At 37.7% G+C, this 25,203-nt stretch overlaps 1 protein-coding gene across 7 annotated transcripts in view; it reads left to right on the top strand.

Annotated features, from left to right (window-relative positions):
• Positions 1-25,203, top strand: part of MAP3K20 (mitogen-activated protein kinase kinase kinase 20) — a 193,658-nt gene that overhangs the window by 119,550 nt on the left and 48,905 nt on the right. For all 7 annotated transcript variants that reach the window (XM_065525653.2, XM_005573500.5, XM_074009468.1 and 4 more), the window contains 4 exons: positions 2,450-2,536; positions 8,226-8,300; positions 14,232-14,338; positions 21,670-21,805. In XM_065525653.2, the coding sequence (XP_065381725.1) occupies positions 2,450-2,536; positions 8,226-8,300; positions 14,232-14,338; positions 21,670-21,805 (405 nt within the window). The remainder of the gene's footprint in view (positions 1-2,449; positions 2,537-8,225; positions 8,301-14,231; positions 14,339-21,669; positions 21,806-25,203) is intronic.

Below are 25,203 nucleotides of genomic sequence, written 5' to 3' on the forward strand. Positions count from 1 at the left end.
TAGGCATCATTTAATATATTTTTAAACCTTCAAGTGACTTCCTCAATAAAGTTACTTTTGTATGCCAAATGTCATTTTGTTTAGTGTAAAAAAAAAAAGCTGGTGTCTTATACCACCTACTTTTTGATACATTCCCGAATCCAGGGAATTAATAAAAGGAAATCATGAGATGTGCTGATACTGGAATAAAACTAAAGACCTCATTTGGGCTTCAGGACATAGCGGCTAATGACGCCACCTCAGACACTTTTACTAACTCCCTCAGCTGTCATAGCTCTTCAGAGACACAGAGGGAGTCAAATGAAACTGGCTTATTTTTTTCTTTATTTTTCACAGTTAGAACTCTCAGAGAAATATAACTTAAATTTTATTAGATTTTGGACATTTTCCAGCAGAATATTTTGGAATCAAGAATGACGTAAATGTTTTTCTGGTATTATCCCCCAAAACTCTTGGTTTTGCAATTTACTTCACAAAATTCAGTGTGTGCATGTGTGCACACGTGCATCATACCTGCAGGCCAGACTCAGAAGGAAAGAGGCACCGCTCATCCGCGCATTTAGGGGTCTGGAGCATTTGATTTATTGGAGGCTAACTCCCTGTTCCCATTCTCCTCAGGAATGCCACATCCATTAATTTACTTGCCCTTCATATCCTTTCCCCTCCCCAGCCCTAGCCCCCTGTGGAGTGGTAATTGCAGCCAATTGAGGGGCTCCATTTCCTGCTCAGCCCTCTTGCTGCCCGGCCTCCCTCCCTGCGTAGGTCAGGGTGATTGCATACCTGTTCTGGCTCTCACCCTTCCTTTACGTGTGGTGTTCACTAGAATTGTCCCCTTATGGGATGCCCCTTACCTTTTCCTAATCACTTATGTGACTCAAATAGAATAATTCAGTAGCTCCTCTAAAGGAGTACCTTACACACTTGATTAAAAGCCCAAAGAGGCTTCAGTGAATTTTTTTCTCCTGCTTGAGCAGCATCTGCCAATTTCCCTGATTTTCCTGCTAATTACCTTCGTATTAGCCAGAATTCATTTACTATGTTATGGTTCGAATGAGACTGAGCCCTGGCTGAGGAAACAGTGGATATGGAGTGAAAGGTTTCTATGATTTGCTTGACTAGAGTATGTGTGCTCCATCTACATTCCTATTAGAAATGAGCTTTTGTTTTTAGAACAAGGGAAATCTGAGTCGAAGCCACTGGTTCTCTTCCTGCTTCTGCCAGGGCGCCATACCTAAGACAGGGCCTGTCGCATTCTCTCTAGTACTGCCACTTGCCCTTCACTCAAATTAAAAGGGGTCAAGAGCCTGACCTTCAGGGCGAGCCAGCAGGTTCATATTCTGGCTCTGTCACTGGATAACTGAGTGTCTTTGGGTAAGGTTTTTTTTTTTAACTTTTTAAATAGTTTCCTCACCTATAAAATGAAGGTAATATGTATCCAATAGGATTGCTGTTAATCATGGTAATATGTGAAAAGGGTATCTGGAATATAATAAGTACTCAATAACTTGTAGTGGTTTTTATTATCAGGACTATTACTGATAAAATTAGAATTGTTTTTGCACTTTACAGAGTATTGGTAGACTCACATTTTTGAACTCCATTTGTATAAATAGGGAAAAGTAATGTAGTATACAAATCTCCATTACTCAGTGTTTCAAGAGAACCCAGTTCAGCAGTATTCCTAGCATCCGTTTGCTTTCTTTGGGCATTCCACTCAGATTTAATAATCATACTGATCTCAAGAACTGCACAAAGATGAACACACACATCAGCTCACATTCACAGTCAGCTTATGTGTATAGAAAGTGTTTATTACATCTTAGAGTACGGTATAATAGATTATATTGTAGGTAGATGAAAATAGATCCCTTAGACCGACTCATTTTGAGGGAGATTTCTCCAAAATCTAAAAGGTAACATGTAAAATCTAAATATGACAATTTTGCAAGTGTCTACCAATGTGGGGTGGGTAGGTTAGCCAGTGATTTGGATTTGGGGTTCAGTTATTTTTGATGAGACCATTATTGATCCTTTTAAAATACTGTTGAATTCCCAGTTATTATTTCCTAGACAAATATATCAGAAATTGAAGGTAGAAAGAGTTTTAACTAACAAAATACAAAATCTAATTTGTGAGAACATAAAAATTCTAATAATTTATGAGATGACATTAAATCAGTCAGGCCCATTGGTTTCATAAAATTTTAAGTCTGGCTCTAGATGTCCTAATTTCTAAACCAGGTTTTTTCTTTATAAAAAAGAACATAAAAAGTATTTAATATATGGAAGAAGTTGTGTGCATGAGCATAATTGTTTTGCCCAAGTTTCTACAGATGGGGTTGGTTGTGTCTGGTAATTAGATACAATTACATGTTAGATAAAGTTTCAGTAATATGTACCAAAAAATATAAAGTACAAGAATAAAAATTCCATTTTCTTTTTGTTCCAGGTTCTCTGGGAGATGCTAACAAGGGAGGTCCCCTTTAAAGGTTTGGAAGGATTACAAGTAGCTTGGCTTGTAGTGGAAAAAAACGAGGTAAGACTACGTTTCTCCATTCAGGTACATAGATCAGAAAACAGTATTGGGGTTTTGCAAAAGACTTTTTCATCTTCTTCAAATTGAAAGTAAGTTCACGCTTATGGAAAGATTAGCAGTAGGAGCTAACACAAAGGGTCAAAGTGATGTTATTCCTCATGAATGGACCCTTTACATCTAATTGTTGCAGCTTCACGTCGTGATGCTGTAGATCAAAAATTGTACAAGTACTGTACTAGTTTCTCAGTCTCAATTGTAAAACCTAGGGGTTTGTTCTTAGTGATGAAAGAAGCCATTGCGTCCAAGGTAGGGGAACAGTTTAACTCCATCTCCTGCGTTTAGGACATCTTTTTTACTGGCCGGGAGTTGATATATCTGTAAGAGACCTTCAGCTACTTCAACTTACCCCTCCCAGCAGGAGTCACTATAGTACAAGAAACTGTCGCTTAGATGAGAATTTCAAAAATAAAAGAAGAAAAAATAGTTTCAAAAAAGGGAAAAATTACAGTTTTGCCACCTACGTTGAACACTACATTGAAGATGAGCTCCTCACTGGAATTGGCGAGGCAGTGGCATAACTGCTCGCTTCTTCATGCAGAGCCTTTCCATTTCAAAAGAACTTCAGTGGCGTAAACACCGTTTGTGCTGTGTCCCCAGCCTCGCTTCTCTTCTTCCCACAAATTGAGGCTTTCAGTTAGTTGGACCTATGAGCCTACATCAGAGAACATGGTACATTCATATCAAAGAGAGCAACTACATTTTGAAAGGTTTAAAATTGTGACTGAAACGCACAGCCATGGAAATTCTCAGCATAAGGATGAAGCCTCCAATATCAAGGTATTATGAGAACTTAGATCATGTAATGGAAGCAAGCAGTTGTCTTTGCAATGCAAAACTACTTTATTTCACAAAACTTCTTCATTTCCAAATCTTATCTGTGCTCTCCACAAAGGGTAAGACTGCAACCTTAAAATAAAATAATTTGCAAAAAGGTGAATATATAAAAATATTCCCTTTTTAATGCTCTAAAAGAGTTAGATTGATCTGCTTCCCAGGTGAGTGCAGGAATAAACTAGATTAATCAAAAAGCTGCTATTGACTAGGAGAAACCAAGTTTCCATCTTTTAGATCACATAATCCAAAGTTACCATATAATTTTTCCTCCTGATTCATTGGGAGTGGGTGAAATGTTGATGATAGCTGAAACTGATGGGAAAGAGCTGCCAATTTAAGAAATGAAAAGGAGTTATATGCAAGAATATGCCTTACTCATTGTTTCACAGGAGCTGTTCTGTTTTAATTAAAAGTGATAGTAATTACTCATGTGCTATTAAATAAGATCTTACACACAGGATAACTTATATTGTCATAATATGAGGACACACATGTTTCTGTTCTATTTCTTTTGCCAGTGAGATGATTAGAGATCTGGTTCTGGGTTTACAAATGAAAGCAAAGAAAATTACTGACCTTGTGTAGACTCTGGAACCAAAACATCCAGTGTAATCTTTTCCCTCTGCACTATTCCAAGATAAACTAGGAGAAAGGTTTTTTGTGTGTGTGTGTGTTTTTTTTAAAGCTAACTGGACCCTCCAAATATGTATAAGACAGAATAATTAATATTTTTAAATAATAATGTATCTAAAGGGTGGCAGAATAGATAAAAATTTTAAAGTACTCTTTAAAACATTGGAGTATCTGTGAAGGATTTTTAAAGCTGAAGAAAAAAATGAATTTAGAAGCTGCCTGGATAGTTGACTTGAGGATTGGAATCACCCATGAATAACCTTCAGAACCTCTTCAATACTGTACATGCAGAAGCAATCTTTTTTCTCCCCGGAGAGCCCAGAAAGTAGACTTTACTATTTTATTCATGGTGTGTTCTGATGATCAGCTAATAACTGATGAAGACTACTCAAATACTTCCCACACTGTATTCATTAACTATTATGGTAAGTTGAAAAAAGCCTACATGGTGAAATACATTTTCTCAACTTTCTAATGAATTTCAGTAAAATTGGGTATTACAAGGGTATTTATCTGCTGTTCTCATTCTGTACAATATTTATTTGTCAAAAATACGGAAATTAAGTTTCAATGTAATTTTCAATATCATCATTCAAGAAGGTATCTTCATTTCACCTCACAAATGGAGGTAACCATTTCCAAAATAAATTCTGTTGACATAGCATTAAGATAATTCACAAGGGTTTATTTCATTTCATTACAAAATTGAGGCTTTGACTTAAAGAAATATAATGTACCAAATCCCTTCAACTTCTAATTATTTTACTTTATTTTTACTATTGAATATTTTGGGTTATGGGTTGAAAAGAGAAAGTCGTATTTTTAACAGGCCTCATTTAAATAAAGAATGACATGTTCAAGTGTTCAGGAAGACATTTTAAGTGTTATCTAGTCATCTATAATACCTATATCCAAGTATTAGAGTTGTCTTCTTTTAACTTTTTATTTTGAAATAATTATAGATTCACACGAGTTTTCAAAAATATTACAAAGAATCAAAAAATTACCTGGGTGTGGTTGTGCATACCTGTAGTCCCACCTACTGGGGAGACTGAGGTAGGAGGATCCCTTGAGTCCAGGAGGTCAAGGCTGCCACCATTATCACACCACTGCACTCCAGCCTGAGTGACAGAGTGACACCCTGACTCAAAACAGTTTTTTTTATTTTTAGTAGAAACAGGGTTTCACCATATTGGCCAGGCTGGTCTTGAACTCCTGACCTCAAGTGATCCACCTGCCTCAGCCTCCCAAAGTGCTGGGATTTATAGGCATGAGCCACCGTGTCCAGCCAAAAAAGTTTTTTAAATTAACAAAAACTAAAGAAATTTGTGTACTCTTCACCCAGCTTCTCTCACTGGTGAAATCTTACATGTCTGTAGTATACGGTCAAGACCAGGGAATTGAGATTGGTGCATTGCTCTTACCCAGACAATAGACCTTACTCATTTTCACCATTTAAGATTACTTTTTGCATCTATAGAAAAATCAATACTTTCTAAAAATTATATCTGAAGATCTTTGCTTCTAATCCCTTAATAATAAAATGAGATGTTTAAGCAATCATTTTTCTAATATTAAATCCTATTAAAACTAGATTCATAAAGCACTGCTAAACTTTACAAAGTAAACAATGAACCTTTATAGACGGCATGAAATTAAGAGGGCATTACTCATACATTTTTTAAATGAAACAGATAGGTATATTTGCTTTTGTCATTTCCATGGAACTCAATCAGTGATCATTCAGAATGTTCTGGTAGCATAATTTCTATTTTTATAAATACTTAAATTCTTACATATAAGGTGTTCTAACTAACAAAACTATTTGACTAACATAGAAATGTTCATAAAAATCCACTGTTTTTGATTATACTTTAGAAAAAGATAAAAACTTGAGTTAAAAAAAATTTTACGTCTTATGTAGAAAATGGTGCAAAAATGAATATGGTCCTTAAAAAATGTCATGCTTAGTTTAGTGATTGGGAAATATTTTAATTTGAAACTTTTATTTAAAAATATTGAAGTTTTAAGTAGTATTGCAAACCTGGTGCTAAGATCTGGTTATTTCAGAATGTTTTCATATATTAGGAATGCCCACAGTTATGTAATCAGGACTTAAATACTTTGAATTCTATTTTGAAGTACTTTTTAATGCACCAAAATAATCCATTGCATGAAGTGTCTGAGTCTAGATTTAACTGATATTTGACCACGTCAGATTATGTAAAATAATTGTGTCTCCTTGTGTAATGACTTCGATGTGGTATCTAAACAGTTTTTCAGTAAGAAAAGATCACAGAAATGATCATCCTCCGTATTCAGCCAGCTCACATTCAGTTCTCAGGAAAATGCTGAGACAAAGTTGTATTGAAAAATGTTACCATTGACGAAAACTCATTATTTTTAGTTACAGAGTACATTCAAGTGCATAATTGGAATTATAGTCTATTTTTATTAGTTCCCACCTCCCAACCATTTTATATTTAAAAAAGTAAACACCTGAATTTTTTTTTTTACCTTCATCAAAAGGTCTGCAGTTTACATTACAGTAAAATAATAGTACAGTTTAATACATCTTGAAATCACAAGACTAGAAGTTTAAAAGTGCTTAGCACGGCCTTTAGTTCCGAGAGAGTTGTTTTGTTTTTCAACTTTGCTTTGCTTTGATGTTAGGATTATCTGTAATTCAAAATACAGTTTGTCAGTTTTCTTGTCAGGGCAACTATGTTTCTAGTTCCTCATAGCCTCCCCCAAATCCAGCTAAATTCAGTTTCAAGTTTTTATTTGCAAAACTTCTTTGGCAAACAAAACTGTGGAATAAGTCTTAACACTTCTTAGTACAGCAGTTCTCAACTCCATCACACCCAATGCTCATTTTGTACTAACTATGTTAACAACCCCTTACACTCCCTTGCGGTGAAATTCAAAGGTAATACAACTACCTAGAGACATCATATTGTAAGTTAACATAATGCTTTAACTGTAATATAAAAGAGAAATAAATGAAAGATGTTTTCCAGTGTACAAATGCTCAAGCATGACCACACCAGAGGAGATGATGGAACAGTTTTAGGGGATAAATAGAACTCAGCAGCTACAAATGCATCCAGATGGAGTTGGGTTGTATTAACGACTCCAGTGCTGGGAATAGCACTGTTGTTGTTGATATTTGTCAGAAATCTTGATAAAGTTATGAATCATGCAAGAATTAATAAGCCTTTGATTTATTTCATTTGGTAGATGCATTCTGCAAAGTTCAGTGTATCTTAAAACTGTTCAAAAAAATACTTTGTGTTTATTTGTAAGTTAGAGTTAGATTCCAGGCCCAGAAAATTATAAACCTCATTGTTTGCTTGTTTTACTTACATGAATGTAAATGGGGCATTTGAAATTTTGTGGGATACAAGGGAGTTCTTGGTTATGCAGGATTTTATGGTATATTGAATTGCCTAGCATTCCTCACCTGTTATACTTAGAAGTCGGTTGCAACCTACCAGTCTCTAAAACAAACACAAATGCTTCTGTGGAATAGAGGCACCACGAGTTCTGTGAGAAGCACCACTGTAGGATGTTAGAACAGGACCATCCTCATGTTATAATTTTTGTTATATCGGGTCCTTAAAGTATATGGGTTTGACCAAAACAAAGCCATAATCAGTCACACATTCAGAATGTCTTATTTACCACTGAGAAATGAACAGTTTTTTAAATTATCTCTGTGATCTGTGCTCAGATATTTTCAGAGTTGTATACCTGCTGCCAAAGCTAAACTAGTTTCTAGTTACCTGGCCTATTTACATATATCGTAAGTTGCCTATAAAAGCACAGTGATGTGTGGTTTTATATTTAGTATTTAAGTTCCGACTTGCCCCCTCCTACTAGAGTTCTGTTTAGATATTTTATGTTTTGTTGCATTAGTTGTACTGAACCTGACTTCTCCGTTCACTACAGTTCCCTTTCAAGAATAAGTATGAGTCTTTAGAGATTACAAATCTAAACATAAATTGTCACCTGTCACATATTAATCAATGGAAGCTTTAAACTTCATGCCTTGATTATGTTCTTAAATTAACTGTATTATGACCCTTCAAATAGTGTTTGCTGACATGAATGAATAAATCCCTGTGCTTTATTTTGTTTTCTTTCCCTGTCTCTATTGTAGAGATTAACCATTCCAAGCAGTTGCCCCAGAAGTTTTGCTGAACTGTTACATCAGTGTTGGGAAGCTGATGCCAAGGTATACATATGTATTTTTGTTATTGTTTAGAATTCTGAAATTTCTCTTGCTTGGCTTTCAGTTTTTAAAACTTAAGGTAATAAAATTCATTACAAAGCAAAGCTGGATTGATGCCTCTGTGAGCCCCAGATTAACTGTTAAGGTTTTCTGTTGACATCTGCTTAATCTTGATCTCTAGAGACTTATTATTAACTCATTCTTATAGCACGCTTTGACATTCTGGATTCAGTAAAAATAATTTTATTATTTTGTTTTTAATTTTTAGTAATAACTTTTGCACCTGTATGCTATTGAGATGGCTGAGACACAGTACTTATAATATGCCAGGCACTGTTTCAAACACTTTATGTATGTTAACTCATTTGTTCCTCAGAATGTCTCTATGAAATACATGCCTCAATTATCCTCATTTAACAGATGAAGAACCAAGACATACAGAGGTTACATCATGAGCTCAAGGCCACACAGCTAGTAGGCAGTAGAGCTGGACATGAACCCAGGTAGTAGGGCTGGACATGAACTAGGTCTGGCACAGTCCCTGCTCTTAACCAGTGCACTGTTTTGCTTTTCTAGCCAAAGAGCAGACAAAAGTAGCACTTCTAGAGCATCTTGATATGTACTCCCTGTCCAGCTTCAGTGATGTGTTTGAGCTCCACATTAGAGTTGGAGAAATTCCAAGGCTTAGGCTTTCATGCGCTTATCACATTTGAGCATGAAGGGCTCATATCCTTTCCCTGCAAAGATGATTTTAAAAGACTCTCACATACATTTGGAAATATTTACAGATGAAATGATAGGCTAGTCTTGGATTTGCTTCAAAATAAAGTGAAGGGAAATGGATGATGGTATAGATTAGACAGGATTGGCCATGATAATTTTTGAAGCTGGGTGATAATATATAGAGGTTCATGATATTGTTATCTCTACTTTTGTGTATTTTGGAATTTTCCATAATGAGTTAAAAATAAAAAATATTCTCACAGATTAAACATTAGAATAAGAAAGCAGTTACACTCAAAGGAACAAAAATTTTATGGTTTAAATCTGTCCAGTTTTTTGTGGAAATAGAAGTATTACAACTGATCTTTTAAACAGAGACTAAAAAGAAAGACTAAAGAATCAAATTTCTTACTGAATTTAAACCCTGTTCCAATCTGACCCCCAAGAAGAATGGCCATAAAATATTGTCTGTTCTTCTACAATATGTTTCTTTAGTGGGAATAACTCAGAAGCAGTTGGTGACAGTGGAGACTGGGGACTATGTTAGTATAACACAGAATTCATGTTGATTGTTCATAATGTTTCCCAACACATTGTTCCGCACTGAGCACAAAGCGTAATAATGCAGCCAACAAGGCAGCAAGTGACCAGTGCTATGAAACCTATTCACTCCACATGCTCCTTCTTGACTTGGCTTAGCTTAACTTGGAAGAATTTGTTGCTGGTTCTCCCAGCAACAAACTGTGCTGTGTACATGTTGCAAAATCTTTGCTTTCACTCCTATTCTTTAGACTTCCCTTGCCCTTTTTTTAAGTAGAGTCCTAGATATTCCTAGTATTATTTTTACTAAAGAATCGTGTTTTTAAACTGTGTTAGTATTTTATTTAGGATTGTTGTTCTTTTTATTAGTATTTGATGACACAGTTGCATGGTTTTTAAATGGTCTGCCCTACTCCGATTTAGGCCCTATAATTTTTAGTACATGATTTTGCAGAATAGGGATTTTTAAGCATTAAGAGAAATGCCTATACTTTGCAACTAATTCAGTAGAAACTATAAGCAGGTATTTTCAAGCTTGCTTTAAAACATTTATTTTATACTGTTAAAATGGCATCATACTACCCCTTCCCTGTCCTTCTTACTAGTTATATGTCCATTGTGATGTGTAAGTCATTTTGGACATATGTTTCTCTGTGATGCATAAATAGAAATTTTGCCTGAAATTATTTGCATTGAATTTGATTATTGCTACTAGATCTCTATAATTGTGATTATATTTCAGTATGCAAAGCAAGTTTTTAATTTCTTAATTGGGTGCTCAATACCACATTAATTAAAATTATAAGAATGTACATTTATGGTACATTGATTAAATTATACTGTAAGCGCCTTACACAACAAGAACATTAGGCCCAGTGTTGAAACCATGCAGGTATGTCTTTTATATGTGGTAAGCTAACCCTTCTTTAGGACCAAAGAAATCTTGCGTTCCAGCCACATGAAGTATAAAGGAAGTTTAAGATTGATTTTTAGTTTCTAAATCCGTGACATTTTATTCTGATTAAACAATGACATGTCCCCTGTATTTGATTTGGTTAAATACCTGGCCACAGCCCACATTTCCAACTCTCTCATTGCTGATCTCCTCTAGACACACTTATATACTTTCATTCCCAAACCTGTTGTCTTCGTTCTTTTCTTTCTCCTCTGAATATTTCATCATCAAGTCTTCCTTGATTATTCTATTTATCCCACCTCAGGCTTAGCACTTCTTTTCCTAAACCACAGTCTGGGCCTTACCTGGTACAGCTGTATTTTTAAAGATATATTTTCTTCCTAGATGTACTGAAGCTTTATAAGGGTGTAGAGGTAATTGTTACATGTGTTTCCCTATCGCACATTACATCAGTTTGGAAAGTGGATGCCCAATTTGTTGTTGCCTGAAGTAGCCAGACCACAGTACATTTCCTGAGAGGTACATCATTTTCTGGCTAGAAATATGTAGCAGTTCAACCAGAAGTTAGTGCCAGTCCTATGCACATATGTACAGCAATAGTTAATTAAAGTACTTTCTTTTTTTTAAAGTCCTTAGATTTTTAGAGTATTGACATCTAGATTAAAATATTCAGCCCACCTGTAGAACTGGTGTTCTTTTGCAATGAGGGTCGGGGCGGAGGTGGTGATGTATGCAAGAGGAAGCTGATATTACGTAAATGTCAAGTCCTTCTAGTGGCTTACAACAGGTGCTCAAAATATTTTATTGAAGAGAAGGAGAAAGAAAGGAAAGGTGGGTATTGGTTCAGGTCCTAAAATGACATTTCCAAATAGGGAGAAAAATAAGTTGGCCTGGTGCGGTGGCTCACGTCTGTAATTCTAGCACTTTGGGAGGCCGAGGCAGGTGGATTGCCTGAGCTCAGGGGTTCGACACTAGCCAGGCAACACAGTGAAACCCCGTCTCTACTAAAATACAAAAAATTACCTGGGCGTGGTAGCACGCACCTGTAATCCCAGCTACTTGGGAGGCTGAGGCAGGAGAATCACTTGAATCCAGGAGCCGGAGGTTGCACTGAACCGAGATCGCACCACTGCACTCCTGCCTGGGTGCCAGAGCAAGACTCCTTCTCCAAAAATAATAATAATAATAAGTTGAAGTCATAAATTCAATAGGAAGTAGTGTCTTACCCTTACGTGATAAAAGATGTTGAAGAGTTTAGGAACAGAGCCCTTGGTTCTGTAATTTCCTGTGTGATGCTGGGCACTTCCTGCTCTTCTGAGACTTGTCCTTACCTATAAAATGAAGATAACAAATACAGAAATAATGTATGTAGATGCTTCATAAATGGTCCCAGTTTTTATTTTAATTTTTTTGAATAAGCAAAATAATGACTAAAAGGAACGTAATCCCCTTCAGAGGAATTTATATGAGATCCTAGACCAAATATGTATTCTGTAACCACAATATTCATAGAATAGTATTACCACAAAAAATCTATATTGTTATCACCTCTTAAATGTTCACTTTGATAACCTCTATCCAAGAGTAGGTGCTGACTATAAAATTAAATTTTTTCTAGGGATGCTGGTCATCCAATTACAGAAGAGTTTCTACCTTATTTTAAGAATGATTAAATGTAGGGAAATTATTCTTTAAAAATTCATTAGCTCCTCCTACTGCTTTTCCTTGCAAAATGAAAATCCTTTATTATATAATTAGCTCTTATGCAAATGATTTAAAACATTTTTCTGGCCAGGCACAATGGCTCATGCCTATAATCCCATCACTTTGGAGGCTGAGGCAGGAAGATCACTTGGGACAAGGAGTTTGAGACCAGCTTGGGCAAGAATGCGAGACCCCTCTGAACAAAAAACTAAAAAATTAGCCAGCCATGGTGGCAAACACCTTTAGTCCCCACTACTTGGGAGGCTGAGGCAGGAGGATTGGTTGAGCCCTGGTGGTTGAGGCTGCAGTGACCTATGATCACACCACTGCATTCCAGCCTGGGCAACAGAGCAAGACTCTGTCTTAAAAAAAAAAAAAAAAAAAAAAAAGGCCGGGTGTGGTGGCTCATGCCGTAATCCCAGCACTTTGGGAGGCCGAGGCGGGCAGATCACGAGGTCAGGAGATCAAGACCATCCTGGCTAACATGGTGAAACCCCGTCTCTACTAAAAATACAAAAAAAAAAAAAAAAATTAGCCGGGCATGGTGGTGGTTGCCTGTAGTCCCAGCTACTCGGGAGGCTGAGGCAGGAGAATGGCTTGAACCCGGGAGGCAGAGCTTGCAGTGAGCCAAGATCATGCCACTGCACTCCAGCCTGGGCCACAGAGTGAGACTCCGTCTCAAAACAAACAAACAAACAAACAAAAAAATCATTTTAAAACCCGATACGTGCTGGGAGAAATTAAGAGGAGGACAAAGTTAAAGAAGATAAATAGAACACTTTTCAAGCTTCCTACTTAAGGCATTTTCCTCTTTGCTTATTAGAAGGCTTAATATATATCAGTAACATTTATCTATGTATGCCCTTTTCAAGGAAAGACACAGACACACACATGCACACAAGTGCCCTTGAAAGAGAATAATAATGGCAGAACTCAATGTATATCCTAGGTTTTTATATTTCTGAGAAATAGAAAAATTGCTTTTCTTAGTAATGTAGGAAGCACTTAAATCCTGAGAGCAAGCCACGTCAACATTGTTTCTTCTTGTTTTTGTGCTCTTAAATTAAAATGCATGTTTTAATTGCTGCAACTATAATTTGTTCAGTAATGGTGTAATTATGAGGCATGATGAAGAGAGAATGTGCATCATCCTTTTTATTATCTTTCTCTATTTTTGTTTTAACCTTTTGTCTCAACCTTGGCTAGAGTCTAAAGAGACAGACTAGAATAGTTCTAGTTACTGCTAGCTGAAGAAACACACTTAATGCTCATTTCTAGTGAACAATACCTTACAGTGTCTTAGCACTAAAGCCAATTATAACCGAAAATAAATATTGAGAACAGTGAAGTTATGACAGCTTTAAAATTGGGGGATTTTTTTTCTTTTTTTTTTTTAACTTTACTTTTAGGGTCAGGGGCACATGGCCAAGTTTGTTATGTAGGTAAATTGTGTGTCATGGAGGTTTGGTGTACAGATTATTTCCTCACCCAGGTGATCAGCATAGTACCTGAATTTTTTTTTCTGACAAACCAATTTGGAAAATTCTATTAGTTCCAATAGATTGATAGGTAGATTTCCCCCCAACACTTTATCATAAAAATTTTCAAACAAAGAAAAGTGGAAAGAATTTTACAGTGAACACTAACATGCCCACCACACACAGTCTACCGTTAACTTTTTACCAGCTTTATCACGTAGGTTTTTTAAAGGACTTCACTGTTTCCTTTTAGGAGTTCTTAATCATAACTAAAAGAGAGAATTAGTGTTCTCCCTTCCTGGAGAAAAACATGAATTATCCCAACCTTAGGCCACATGATAGAAAAACAGCATCTGAATCTCTCCATGTGAATAGTTCACTGAGAATAAAGAATACAGTTCCCTAAACCTGAGTGACCTGATGAGTGTAAAATAACTACATCAGGACATTGCATCATGTTTTATTTTGTTATGGTGGGTTGAGTTTATTACTATGCTTGTAGTATCTACGTTTTCTCTTAAATATCTCCTTTCTTAAGTCCCAACAAATGATTACTGATTTTCTCTTCTTCAGAAACGGCCATCATTCAAGCAAATCATTTCAATCCTGGAGTCCATGTCAAATGACACAAGCCTTCCTGACAAGTGTAACTCATTCCTGCACAACAAGGCGGAGTGGAGGTGGGTAGCCCCGACACCAGGCCACAGCGTCTGGCTTTGAAAGACCATCACTCGTCTCAATGAAGAAGAGAACCAGAGATCTGAATGACAGTCCTGATTTCTGAGCATAGTTTAGGGGAGAAATAAAAAAGGTTTTTTTATGATTTTGGAAATCTTATAAGTCCTGAATTTCATAAGTAAGCAAGAAATAGTGTTTCTCCAAGCTTGTTGCCTTATTGAGGCCGGGCACAGTGGCTCACGCCTGTAATCCCAGCTCTTTGGGAGGCCGAGGTGGGTGGATCTCCTGAGGTCAGGAGTTTGAGACCACCCTGACCAACATGGAGAAACCCCCGTCTCTACTAAAAATACAAAAAATTAGCCGGGTGTGGTAGCACATGCCTGTAATCCCAGCTACTCAGGAGGCTGAGGCAGGAGAATCACTTGAACCTGGAGGCAGAGGTTGCAGTGAGCCGAGATCTCGCCATTGCGCTCCAGCCTGAGCAACAAGAGTGAAACTCTGTCTCAAAAAAAAAAAAAAAAAAAATTGAAATCATATCTTCTGAGACAAAAGATGGTTACCAGACATTTCTCTGTGTTTATGCTTTGTTAGGAAGCTTTGTTCTCTGTTCCGTAAGAAACAGGAACACTGTTTACCTTGAAATTTGCAGAGCACTGTGTCTGCTAGTGGAGGGGGACAGGGAGACTATAAAAAATACTCTTAAAAGAAAACTTTGGATGTCATAAATACTTTCAAAGCTTGTTGAATAAACTTAATAATGAGAAAATTGTATGAGTGGAAGAGTAAACCCAGGATGAAACATTTGAGCCAGGTCACATGATGTATGAATATAAATAGCATGTTTGGAAGCTAACATTATTCCCCGCCTGACTCAGCAGAGATTTAGGTAACTTCATCTCTGCTCCTGATATCCGTGGGCAGTAACATGACGCCTTACGCCATCTGCTGATGCCAAATGAATACTGCATGCACTTTGAAAATTACTGCGTTGTTTACTCCTGTTGCTAGATACTTCTTTGGGCTGTTTGTTGTTTTACAATAACCTTATTTGTTTTTATTCCTTTGAAATATCTATCTAGGGCCAGTGAGGTAAATGAATTTTTATTTAGGGATACAAAAATTATACAGTGAGCTCAAGTCTAGGTATAACAGACTTTTTTCCTGGGCTGAGATAATCAACAAAACAAAACATGTAAGTAATATTTGTTTTTTGCAGTAAGAGATGAGTATACATGTCATCAGATCACTCTCCTCTCCTTTAAAATCCATATATGAGTTCCCATTGCTCTTAAGACAAAGACCAGAATACTTGGCACAGTGGCTCACGCCTGTAATCCCAGCACTTTGGGAGGCCAAGGCGGGTGGATCACTTGAGCCCAGAAGTTCAAGACCAGCCTGGGTGACAGAGCAAGACCCGGTCTCAAAAAAAAAAAAAAAAAAAAAGAGGACCAGAATACTTACCAAGACTCACAAGACCCTCAGTACTCTGGCCTCACCAGCGTCAGCTTAGGATCATTCTTCCCTTAATTTCTGGCTTTCAGTCCCTCAACCAATGCATATTTCTCCCCATTCAGGGTCTTTACAAGCACAGTTTCCTCTCTTTAAAACTTATCCCATTTCAGCTGTGAACCACGCCTGCCGTCACACCCCACCTTAACTCCTGTTCATCATTCACATAGCAGTTGAATAATACATCTGCAGGGAAAGGCTTCCTGACCCCAGGCCAGATCAGGTTCCACTTTATGTGCTCTGACAGCATCTCCTTCATAGGCTTTACCGCTATTGGAATTAAGAAGTAATTTGGCAGTTAGTTGTTTAATGTGTGTCTCACGGGCTGAAATGTGAGAGAGGCAGACAATCACGTTTGCTCATCACTCACAGCATCAAAATGTGCCTTGAACACAGCATTTGCTTAGTAAATATTTGGGGAAGCAAGAGAGAAAATTACCATGGTGGTAATAATATAAAAAGAGATTGTGATATTATACAAGAGAATATAAATATGTAAGTTAATTTGTTTGCCATGACAAAAGTACTTCTTATATTCATTCATTCATTCATTCATTCATTCATTATCCATTCATTGAACTTCTGCTGGTGTGAGAACAACTGGTGCCATTCTGGTACTGGGCTGTAGCAATGAGCACAAGAGTCCCAGGGCACATGGAGCTCTCCAGCCCAAGTGTCCAATGTTAAACTATTAAATATATTCAAAACGATCTCATTTCTATTTTGACAAGTATCATGACAGAGAAATATACTAGAGAGCAGATAACCATGAAATCTGATCTAGTCCAAGGACATGGTAAAAGGATTCTGGAGAAAATGCTATTCGATCTATTATCGAAGGGATTAGTAAGATTTTAATACCAAGATAGGGAGTCTTTTAAAGTATGTCAACAAGGCCAGGCGTGGTGGCTCACACGTGTAATCCCAACACTTTGAGAGGCCGAGGTGAAAGATTGCTTGAGCCCAGAAGTTTGAGACTAGCCTGGGCAACACAGAGAGACCTCATCTCCACTCACAATAAAAAAAATTAGCTGGGCATTGTTACTCTAACCTGTGGTCCCAGCTACTCGGAAGGCTGAGGTGGCAGGATCGCTTGAGCTGGGGAGGTCGAGGCTGCATTGAGCCGAGATCAGGCCGCTACACTCCAACCTGGGCTACAGAGTGAGATCCTATTCAAAAAAAAAAAAAGAAAAGAAAAGAAAAGAAATGAGAAAGCTGTGCAAAAATGTAGGGACACTTCTTCAGCAAAGCATCATTGAGAAGGGTAAACCAGAAATGGTATAAAGTACAATAGAGAATAAAAATAAATTAAAAATGATTATATCTCCATACACAGAGTAATAAGGTCATTCCTAAAATCACAGGTCTGATAAATGATTTCAAAGTTGAGCCTACAGTCTAGTTTGTTTAGAATGATTCTGTTTTTTATAAAATATATTATTGTGTATATGTACACAGAGAAAAGTATCAAAAAGTCAGTGTTATCAGTGGGTAATGGAATTATACAGAGTGTTTTTTATTTGTATATCTTTATTTCCTACTTCTTCCACATTAAACATGGACTAGTTGCATGATAAATTGAATTTTTAAAATGCTTGAAGGTGAAAGTGAGGGAAATGAAACTGATGATTGACAATGGGGGAAAAAGGAGGTAAAATACAGTGACGTATTTTAGTAAAAGGAATACAGTTGCCTAGGGGGCCTCCTCATCTTTCAAGAACTGTTAATCCTGTTCTGAGAGCTGGAGAGAGAATATATATCCTGACCCAAACCAGTAAACCACAGTTTGAGAAGCAGCAGAGCTGTTTTCACTGAAGTAGGCAATTGGTTAAAAACAGAGAGGACTATAATAGTAATTTTAATAATAATAAACACAGTTGTCACTTATTAGGTTTTTACCAGATGCTTGTACTTCATTTAGATTTTCTTTTTTAATCCCCATAGCAACCCTAAATTATATCACAGATGCAAAGGTAAATTGAGTAACTTGCTCAAAATCATACAGTACTGAGAACAGAACCCAGGACAGAATACAGTAACAGAACCTGGGTGGTCTGGTAACACAGCCTGCCCTTGCACTCATACTGTACAGTGCGGTTACTAGACTTGTGGCCATTGTCATGCTGTCTTCTCATTAGTATGCAATATTCACTTGACTGAATTCCTTTTTAGCTAAGAGAAATATTATAGGGCATGATCATTTTAGGTTATTAAGGTGTCTAACTCAATATGTAAACTCCTGAAAAGAATTATGTTTTTTTCAGATAATCTCAACATTTCAAAAGACAACACATTCGAACTACTTCCTCTTCCCCCCCAACTTTTATCTAGTGTCTGAAACCACATGACTAGTGTCCAAAGAGTGTTTTAGTAAATTAGAGTCACAGTGATCACAGTGAAGCCTGATTCCAATCCTGCTGTGGTGTTTCTGGCAAATGATTATTTTCTGGTAGAGCTTCCTCTACACATAGACCAGATGCAACTTGTATTTTTAGAAAACTGAATGGTTATTCTGAAAACTCTTTTTAAAACTACATTATTAAAAACCACATAGACTATGTTCTTTCCTTTGACCTAATAAATGATAGGAACAATATCTAGTGTCAGACTTTTCCTTATTCATCAGACCTTCAGCTTGTTTCTCCTCCCATTGACTTACTAGCAATAATGGCAATAAGCATTAAGAACAGAAAATGTGTCATCCTGTGGGTCCTGTTTTGGATTTTCATTAACCATGGTAATTGTCTGTAGATCTGTGGCAACCTGCACTGAACGAGGCATGCAGTGTTGTGATGAGCGTTCAGATCTGTGTCTCTTGGCAAAACACTTGGTTGGTTGTGTTTCCCGTGGTGACCAAAGTACTCTCACCGTGACATGCCTTCTTAAAAACAAAAACCCAGAGATCAAAACATGTAACCTTTGCAATTTGTGCAATGTTAGCACAAATCATGTAATATATAACACTACATTTAATAAACAGATTATACATTTATCATGTAATATATACGCTATATCACTCTTTTTACAAATTGACCTTTTATTTCAAAGTAAGTTTCTGTCTGATGAAAGAAGATAATTACAGTTCATTGCCTGTTTTTGGCATATGGAAAATTGATACTAGTTGACATTGACCTTGATTGGATTTGGCTTACGAGAAGACCATAATTTTCATCAACTAAGACATTTAAAGTATATTTTTAGAACAAGAAGGTTATATAAATATATCAACAAATGCATTTGATACAAAACAATGCGCCAAAAAAACCAAGGAAGCAGCTGTTTTTATGTCGTCCCCGGGTTGGGGTCACATCTCTAATGGCATATAACCTCCCACACGATTTCAGACTCGGCAGTGTCGGGAGTGCTGTTGGAAAGCTGGGCCTGAGGAGACAGATTGAGGACGGAGATTTACTCGGTGTTAGTTTCTGTGTCACAGCTTCCCGTCCATTTAACTCTTGATCCGTTTTCCAGAAGTGCTCACATCGCAGTAGGCTCCCAGAGCTGGAACTTGAGATGCATCTTTGGCTTAAATTACAAGTGAAATAGAATGTAGTGACCATTTACCCTGGTCTAAAAGAACATCAGTGAGATTAGTCTCACTGGCAGGGGCGTGGGGACTGGGTTGGCAGAAGCGCCGTGTAGACGCCGGCCCAGGCCTCTGCCATCGCACACTGAGCCCGACCAGCTCCCACCACCCCCTTGCCGCCTACTGACCGCTTCACCAACTGAAGATGGCTCACTCTTCTTTTTTTATGACAAAAATTTACCCTAAGGTTTTTCACGCTGATTTTTTCCCCTCAGTCTTCCACTGAAAAATAAAAACTTCGTTTATGTGCATAGTCATAATATTTTTATCCGAAATATCAGGGATAAAATTTGGATTTTATGGTACAGTCATAATTCTGAAAGATGGCTGAATCACTGCCTTCTTTAGGGACTGTAATATGACTTACAGCCTTTTATGATTTTTCAAATGGCACCAGTAAAAGGGATGGGTGTTGATATTTGTGGGCGTCGCAGCAGAGGCTTCTTACACCTGATTGCTGCCACCCTTGCTCTGAGGTGCATTTCGGACAAGTAGGGAAGTAAAGTGTTGAGCCAAATCCAGACCCACCTCCATACCTGTGCAGAGTTGGATTTTGCCAGTGAATGTCCAGAACTTTTTGTTTTCATTCATTTGGTTAGTATCTGTAAGAGCATTGGAATGTTCCAATAAGAGTAAGCTGTTTACTTACTGTTATTCTCCCTAGAAAGAAAAAGGCAGACTTTGGTTACATATATTCATTAACTTAGATGTGGGGGCTTCTACCTTCCATAGTCAACATCTCAATCATGATTATGCCGTCGCAACACAGGACTGCCTCAGCGGCACCTGGAAGCAGCAGCTGGCAGCACCCAGCAGCTATTCTGCAATAGTCACCCAGTTCCCATCTTCTGCATCCTCCCCTCCAGTGCCTTCTCTAGCCTTGACTTCCCTCTCCCTCTCCCTCATTCTCTCAGTATTATTGCTTACTTACAGGCTTTTCAGAAACTCAAGGGAAAGAACTTCCAGTTCTGAAAACATAAATTGAGACTTAAACATTGCGACAGCCCTAAAGGAGAAAACCGTTTGTGCTGAGCCATGGTACCAGTTCCACTTTCTGTGAAGGACAGATTTCTGTAACATAGCATGTGGTTCCAAGTGGTGAGGTTGGTTGGCCTATAGACCCTAAGGGAGATAACTTCCTTTAAAAATTATGAGAATTAAAAGGAACCTTAGAGTTCATCTGGCCCACGGTTTTCTACATTTGCCTGATTGTAAAAATTACTCGGGTCTTTTTTTTTTTTTTTTTTTTTTTTTTTTGAGACGGAGTCTCGCTCTGTAGCCCAGGCTGGAGTGCAGTGGCCGGATCTCAGCTCACTGCAAGCTCCGCCTCCCGGGTTCACGCCATTCTCCGGCCTCAGCCTCCCGAGTAGCTGGGACTACAGGCGCTGCCACCTCGCCCGGCTATTTTTTGTATTTCTTAGTAGAGACGGGGTTTCACCGTGTTAGCCAGGATGGTCTCGATCTCCTGACCTCGTGATCCGCCCATCTCGGCCTCCCAAAGTGCTGGGATTACAGGCTTGAGCCACCGCGCCCGGCCGGGTCTTTTATAAAATAATGAAAATTCCAGGGTCCCACCCAGGCCTACTGACTCATGAGCTCTAAGGAAGGGTCCTAGAAATCCATGTTTTGTTCGGTTCTGGTGTGTGGTTTTTTAAAAAACAAGTTGCCTATGTAAGTCTAAGGATCAGGCAGGTAGGGGAACCCTAATGTTCTATAACCACCACCCCTTACAACCAAGGAAACTGAGTCAGGTTAGTCAATTGATTGCTTGGGTTACTCAGCCAATGAGTAGCCTAAAGTGTCATCTCAACCACTTACTGATGGTGTGTTAACACCTAACTTGAATATCATTTTCCCACCTATACTATGAGATTAATACCTGTTTCTTGGGACTGTTATGGGAATGAGATCATGGATAACAGCACTTACAAACTGTAAAGAGCTAGATAAATGTAAGCATTTACTAAATGGTTGTACCAGGACACCCGCTCCATTGCTTATGCTGCACCCCAGTGGCTCTTCAACGCCTTGTTGAAATATTTTGAGCTTATATTTTCAAGCTAGAAACTACCTCTTGATATTTAAGGACATGAAAGATTCCTTCTCCTCTGGCAGCTTCCTGGTTGATTTTAAAGCACCGGCATTTGTCTTTTACTTTGATTAGCATTCTGATGGACCCACTAAGCGCTTGATGTCTCTTAAGTAAAGTTGAGACTTACACCAGCTATCCCTGTGCAGGTGCGAAATTGAGGCAACTCTTGAAAGGCTAAAGAAACTAGAGCGTGATCTCAGCTTTAAGGAGCAGGAGCTTAAAGAACGAGAAAGACGTTTAAAGATGTGGGAGCAAAAGCTGACAGAGCAGTCCAACACCCCGGTGAGTACCCTCCCCCTTCGCCGTCTTTCCACATGCTGCTTGTAGGCTGCGCGGCTGAGCATGGCAGCATGGCACCTCTTCCCCTGCCTCCCGCTGCCCCTCCTCATTTCCTGCCTCGCGCCTGTGTATCAAAGGGCCGGCGTGTGGACTCAAGCGGCGTTCATACCTAATTTCAATTAATAAAATGCCAGAGATTTAAAAGAAAAGCTTATCCTATTTCTGGCTCCTTCCTTAAGAACTGTTATTCTGTCAGTGTGTTTGTATATTAGAATTACAATAATAAAATCCGATGTATTTTCACACCATCTGCTCAATCTCAGAACATGCACCTCGGTGCTGATTAACTCCTTCTAGTCGCTCAGTCATTAATAACTGTAACTCCAGCAGCTCACTGACTAACAGAGTCTTTGATGTGTCAGAACTTAACCATGTTTTCCTTCTAAAATGGAGCTAACCATGATGACATGCAAATGAGAAGCATTAATATTTCGTACTCAATTTAGTGTTATGATCAGGGGCAGCAAAATATTGGAAAAAGATTCTCTCTGGACAAGCTTTCAGTATTTATTACACCTAGGCAGTATCTTGTTTTCTCCCAAGTCTTGTATTTAGAGGAATATAAAAATTCTTTTTAAGCATTTCACTGGTTATACAGTAGCCTTGAGCTTACATGCTGATATGATATTATTAAAGTCTAATCAAATTTCAGCATTCTTTCCTATTTTAAATGGCATAACATTTTCAGGAATTAAGTATACATTTATAATTGTTTTTTCCCAGGGTTTTTAATGGGCAATATTTGTTCAATTAAAATTACCCAAGTAATAGTAGATTAAAAGTAAACATATATTTTAAATTCATTTTTGATAGTTGCTATGGTGATTATGCCAAAAAATACTGGAATGCCATTCATTTTGTGGTCTTCAAAAAGCTTTCCTGTCTTTAAAAGTCTTAATCTTCATTAAGCAGCCAGTGCCCAATTGGAAAGTATTTTCCAATGTCTAAGGAATAAAATAGTCTGTCTCCTTCCCAACTTGTGTGGAGAAGCAACGTGATATCCAAACAAGGAAAATACAATGAAGCTAAATGTTTACTATCAGATTCAATTTGGAAAAAAAGGACTTTGGTTCTCCAGGGAATTCCAAAATGAACCAAATTGCTATCCATAACACTACCATGGAACATTTTTAAAGTGCCACTTTTATCTGTGAATTTGACTTGGCTGGTGAGAAAACGATGAGGGAAGTTTCCTGTTCTGGCTGACATGGTGTCAGCAGGCAGCCTCTGAGAGCCTCGCTCTAGGGATCTGCACCGGAGCAGTGCTTCTCCCAGAGCTCATGAGGGACAGGAGCAAAAATGTGACCTTGTCCCTAGAGCACAGCTTCTGAAGTCTGCAAGGTTTTGTTTTGTTTTAAAATGCATTGAAATCTAAAGCCGTAAAAGCGTTGCATGGCTTGACTCTTTCTAAATGTAGTATTGTAAGAAAAAACTTGAGCCATTCACATATGCTTCAGAACCTTTCTTTAGTTTATTGGCATCAGTTTTGCTAAGAAACGGGCTGCCTTGCACATAATTATTGCTCTTAGTAACATAGGTTCATAATAAATAATAAAACGCTCTGCAGTAAAGCTCTGTGTGCTCGGTAGGTTGCCTGCTTGAGTTTTTAACCCCATGAAACTTTCTGTGAAGGAACTGCTCTGGGGACCACCATCTAACAATGGACAGCCTGTAGCACAATCTCAATGAGATTTTCTTCTTTTTTTCCTTATGGGAGATAAGTTTTCTTTCTTTACAGTACTTGCTTTTAATGTCTCTTCTGCTTAGAGCTGGTATTTCTGAAGGAAAGAAAGTTTATGTTCAGATATTTTGTAAGTAGGTATTTTCTTTTGTCCTCACATCAGTTTCTGTTTAGCTTTAACTGAGATTTCTTAGAGAAAGATGAAATAAACCTTTTAAAAAGGAAGTGGCTGGAGGTTTAGACTTCCTGTATGTGGCCTTATCTTAATTATGTAAGTTTAACATTTATATAACTTCATAAAAAATTGTATCATTCGATTAATTTCAAGGGCACTATTTTCTTTCCTAAAACTAAAACATTAGTTAAGGATATTTGGGGAGATTAATCCTTTATGCATAAATATGGATAATGTTTATTTTCTAATTATAGTTGAAGCTTGATGTAAGCATTTTATTTATTTTAAGAATACAAGCTTATCTGAGAAACATTTATAGAGATCTTTAGAGTCAAACCTAATATGAGGAATGACCCTCAAAATAATACAATGAGCCACAAAGAGTTCCTGAGAATATCTTACAATTGAAAACAAATTTCAGAAGCTGAGAAGTTTGACTGCCAGGGAAATAACATCCTGTTTCCAGTGTTTAAGGATCTAAATCAATTATTTTCTTCCATATAATGGATACTTTTCAGTTGAATGATATGAAATTAAAGTTATTGAACTAACGACTCCAGGAGGGTTTTTCCCAAAAGAGCGAGCTACTTTTTAAAAACTCAGCTCCAACTTCAGTTTAAAAATTAGGAAATTAAGGCCGGGCACGGTGGCTCATGCCTGTAATCCCAACACTTTGGGAGGCTGAGGCAGGTGGATCACGAGGTCACACGTTCGAGACCAACCTGGACAACATAGTGAAACCCTGTCTCCACTAAAAATACAAAAAATTAGCTGGGTGTGGTGGCGGGCGCCTGTAATCCCAGCAACTCGGGAGGCTGAGGCAGGAGAATTGCTTGAACCTGGAAGGCGGAGCTTGCAGTGAGCCAGGATAGTGCCACTGCACTCCAGCCCGGGAAACAGTGCGAGACTCTGTCTCAAAAAAACAAAAAAAATTAGGAAATTGATCCTGAATATTAGGTACCAGAATATAGAGGTCATCCCAGTATATTATTTGTACATTATTTATCATAAATGTATCCATATTGAAACTATGCCAAAAACATAAGCCTTGATTTGCTTGTTTCTCAAAAGAAGAGGCAGTAACATTTTTCATATCCTAACAGTTTTACCCCTGAAATGGATATGCCCAAACATTTATGGGAATAAGTTGGCTGTTCAAAATAATTACATAAAGTAGAAGATAAATGTCTGTGACCACTGTGAGCGGTGACATCTTAAGAAAAAAGTTCTGTCGAAAGAGGAAAACTTGAATATTAGAGCATATTAGAACAATCTAAATTAACACTGTTTTCCTCCTTTCTTCCCAGTTTTCATGTGTTTACATACTTACGTCTAACTTAAATGTGAGAGACAGCATCTAGAATTTGTTCACAAGTGAATTATTTGATAATTTGAATCAATAGTATTACAGCAGTTCTGGCTACAATAAATAAATAAGTGGAAGCAAGTGAATTCTAGACTAAATTTTAGTGTATATTCAGAGCA

The sequence above is a fragment of the Macaca fascicularis genome, chromosome 12 (assembly GCF_037993035.2).
Source record: "Macaca fascicularis isolate 582-1 chromosome 12, T2T-MFA8v1.1".
NCBI classification, from domain to species: domain Eukaryota; kingdom Metazoa; phylum Chordata; class Mammalia; order Primates; family Cercopithecidae; genus Macaca; species Macaca fascicularis.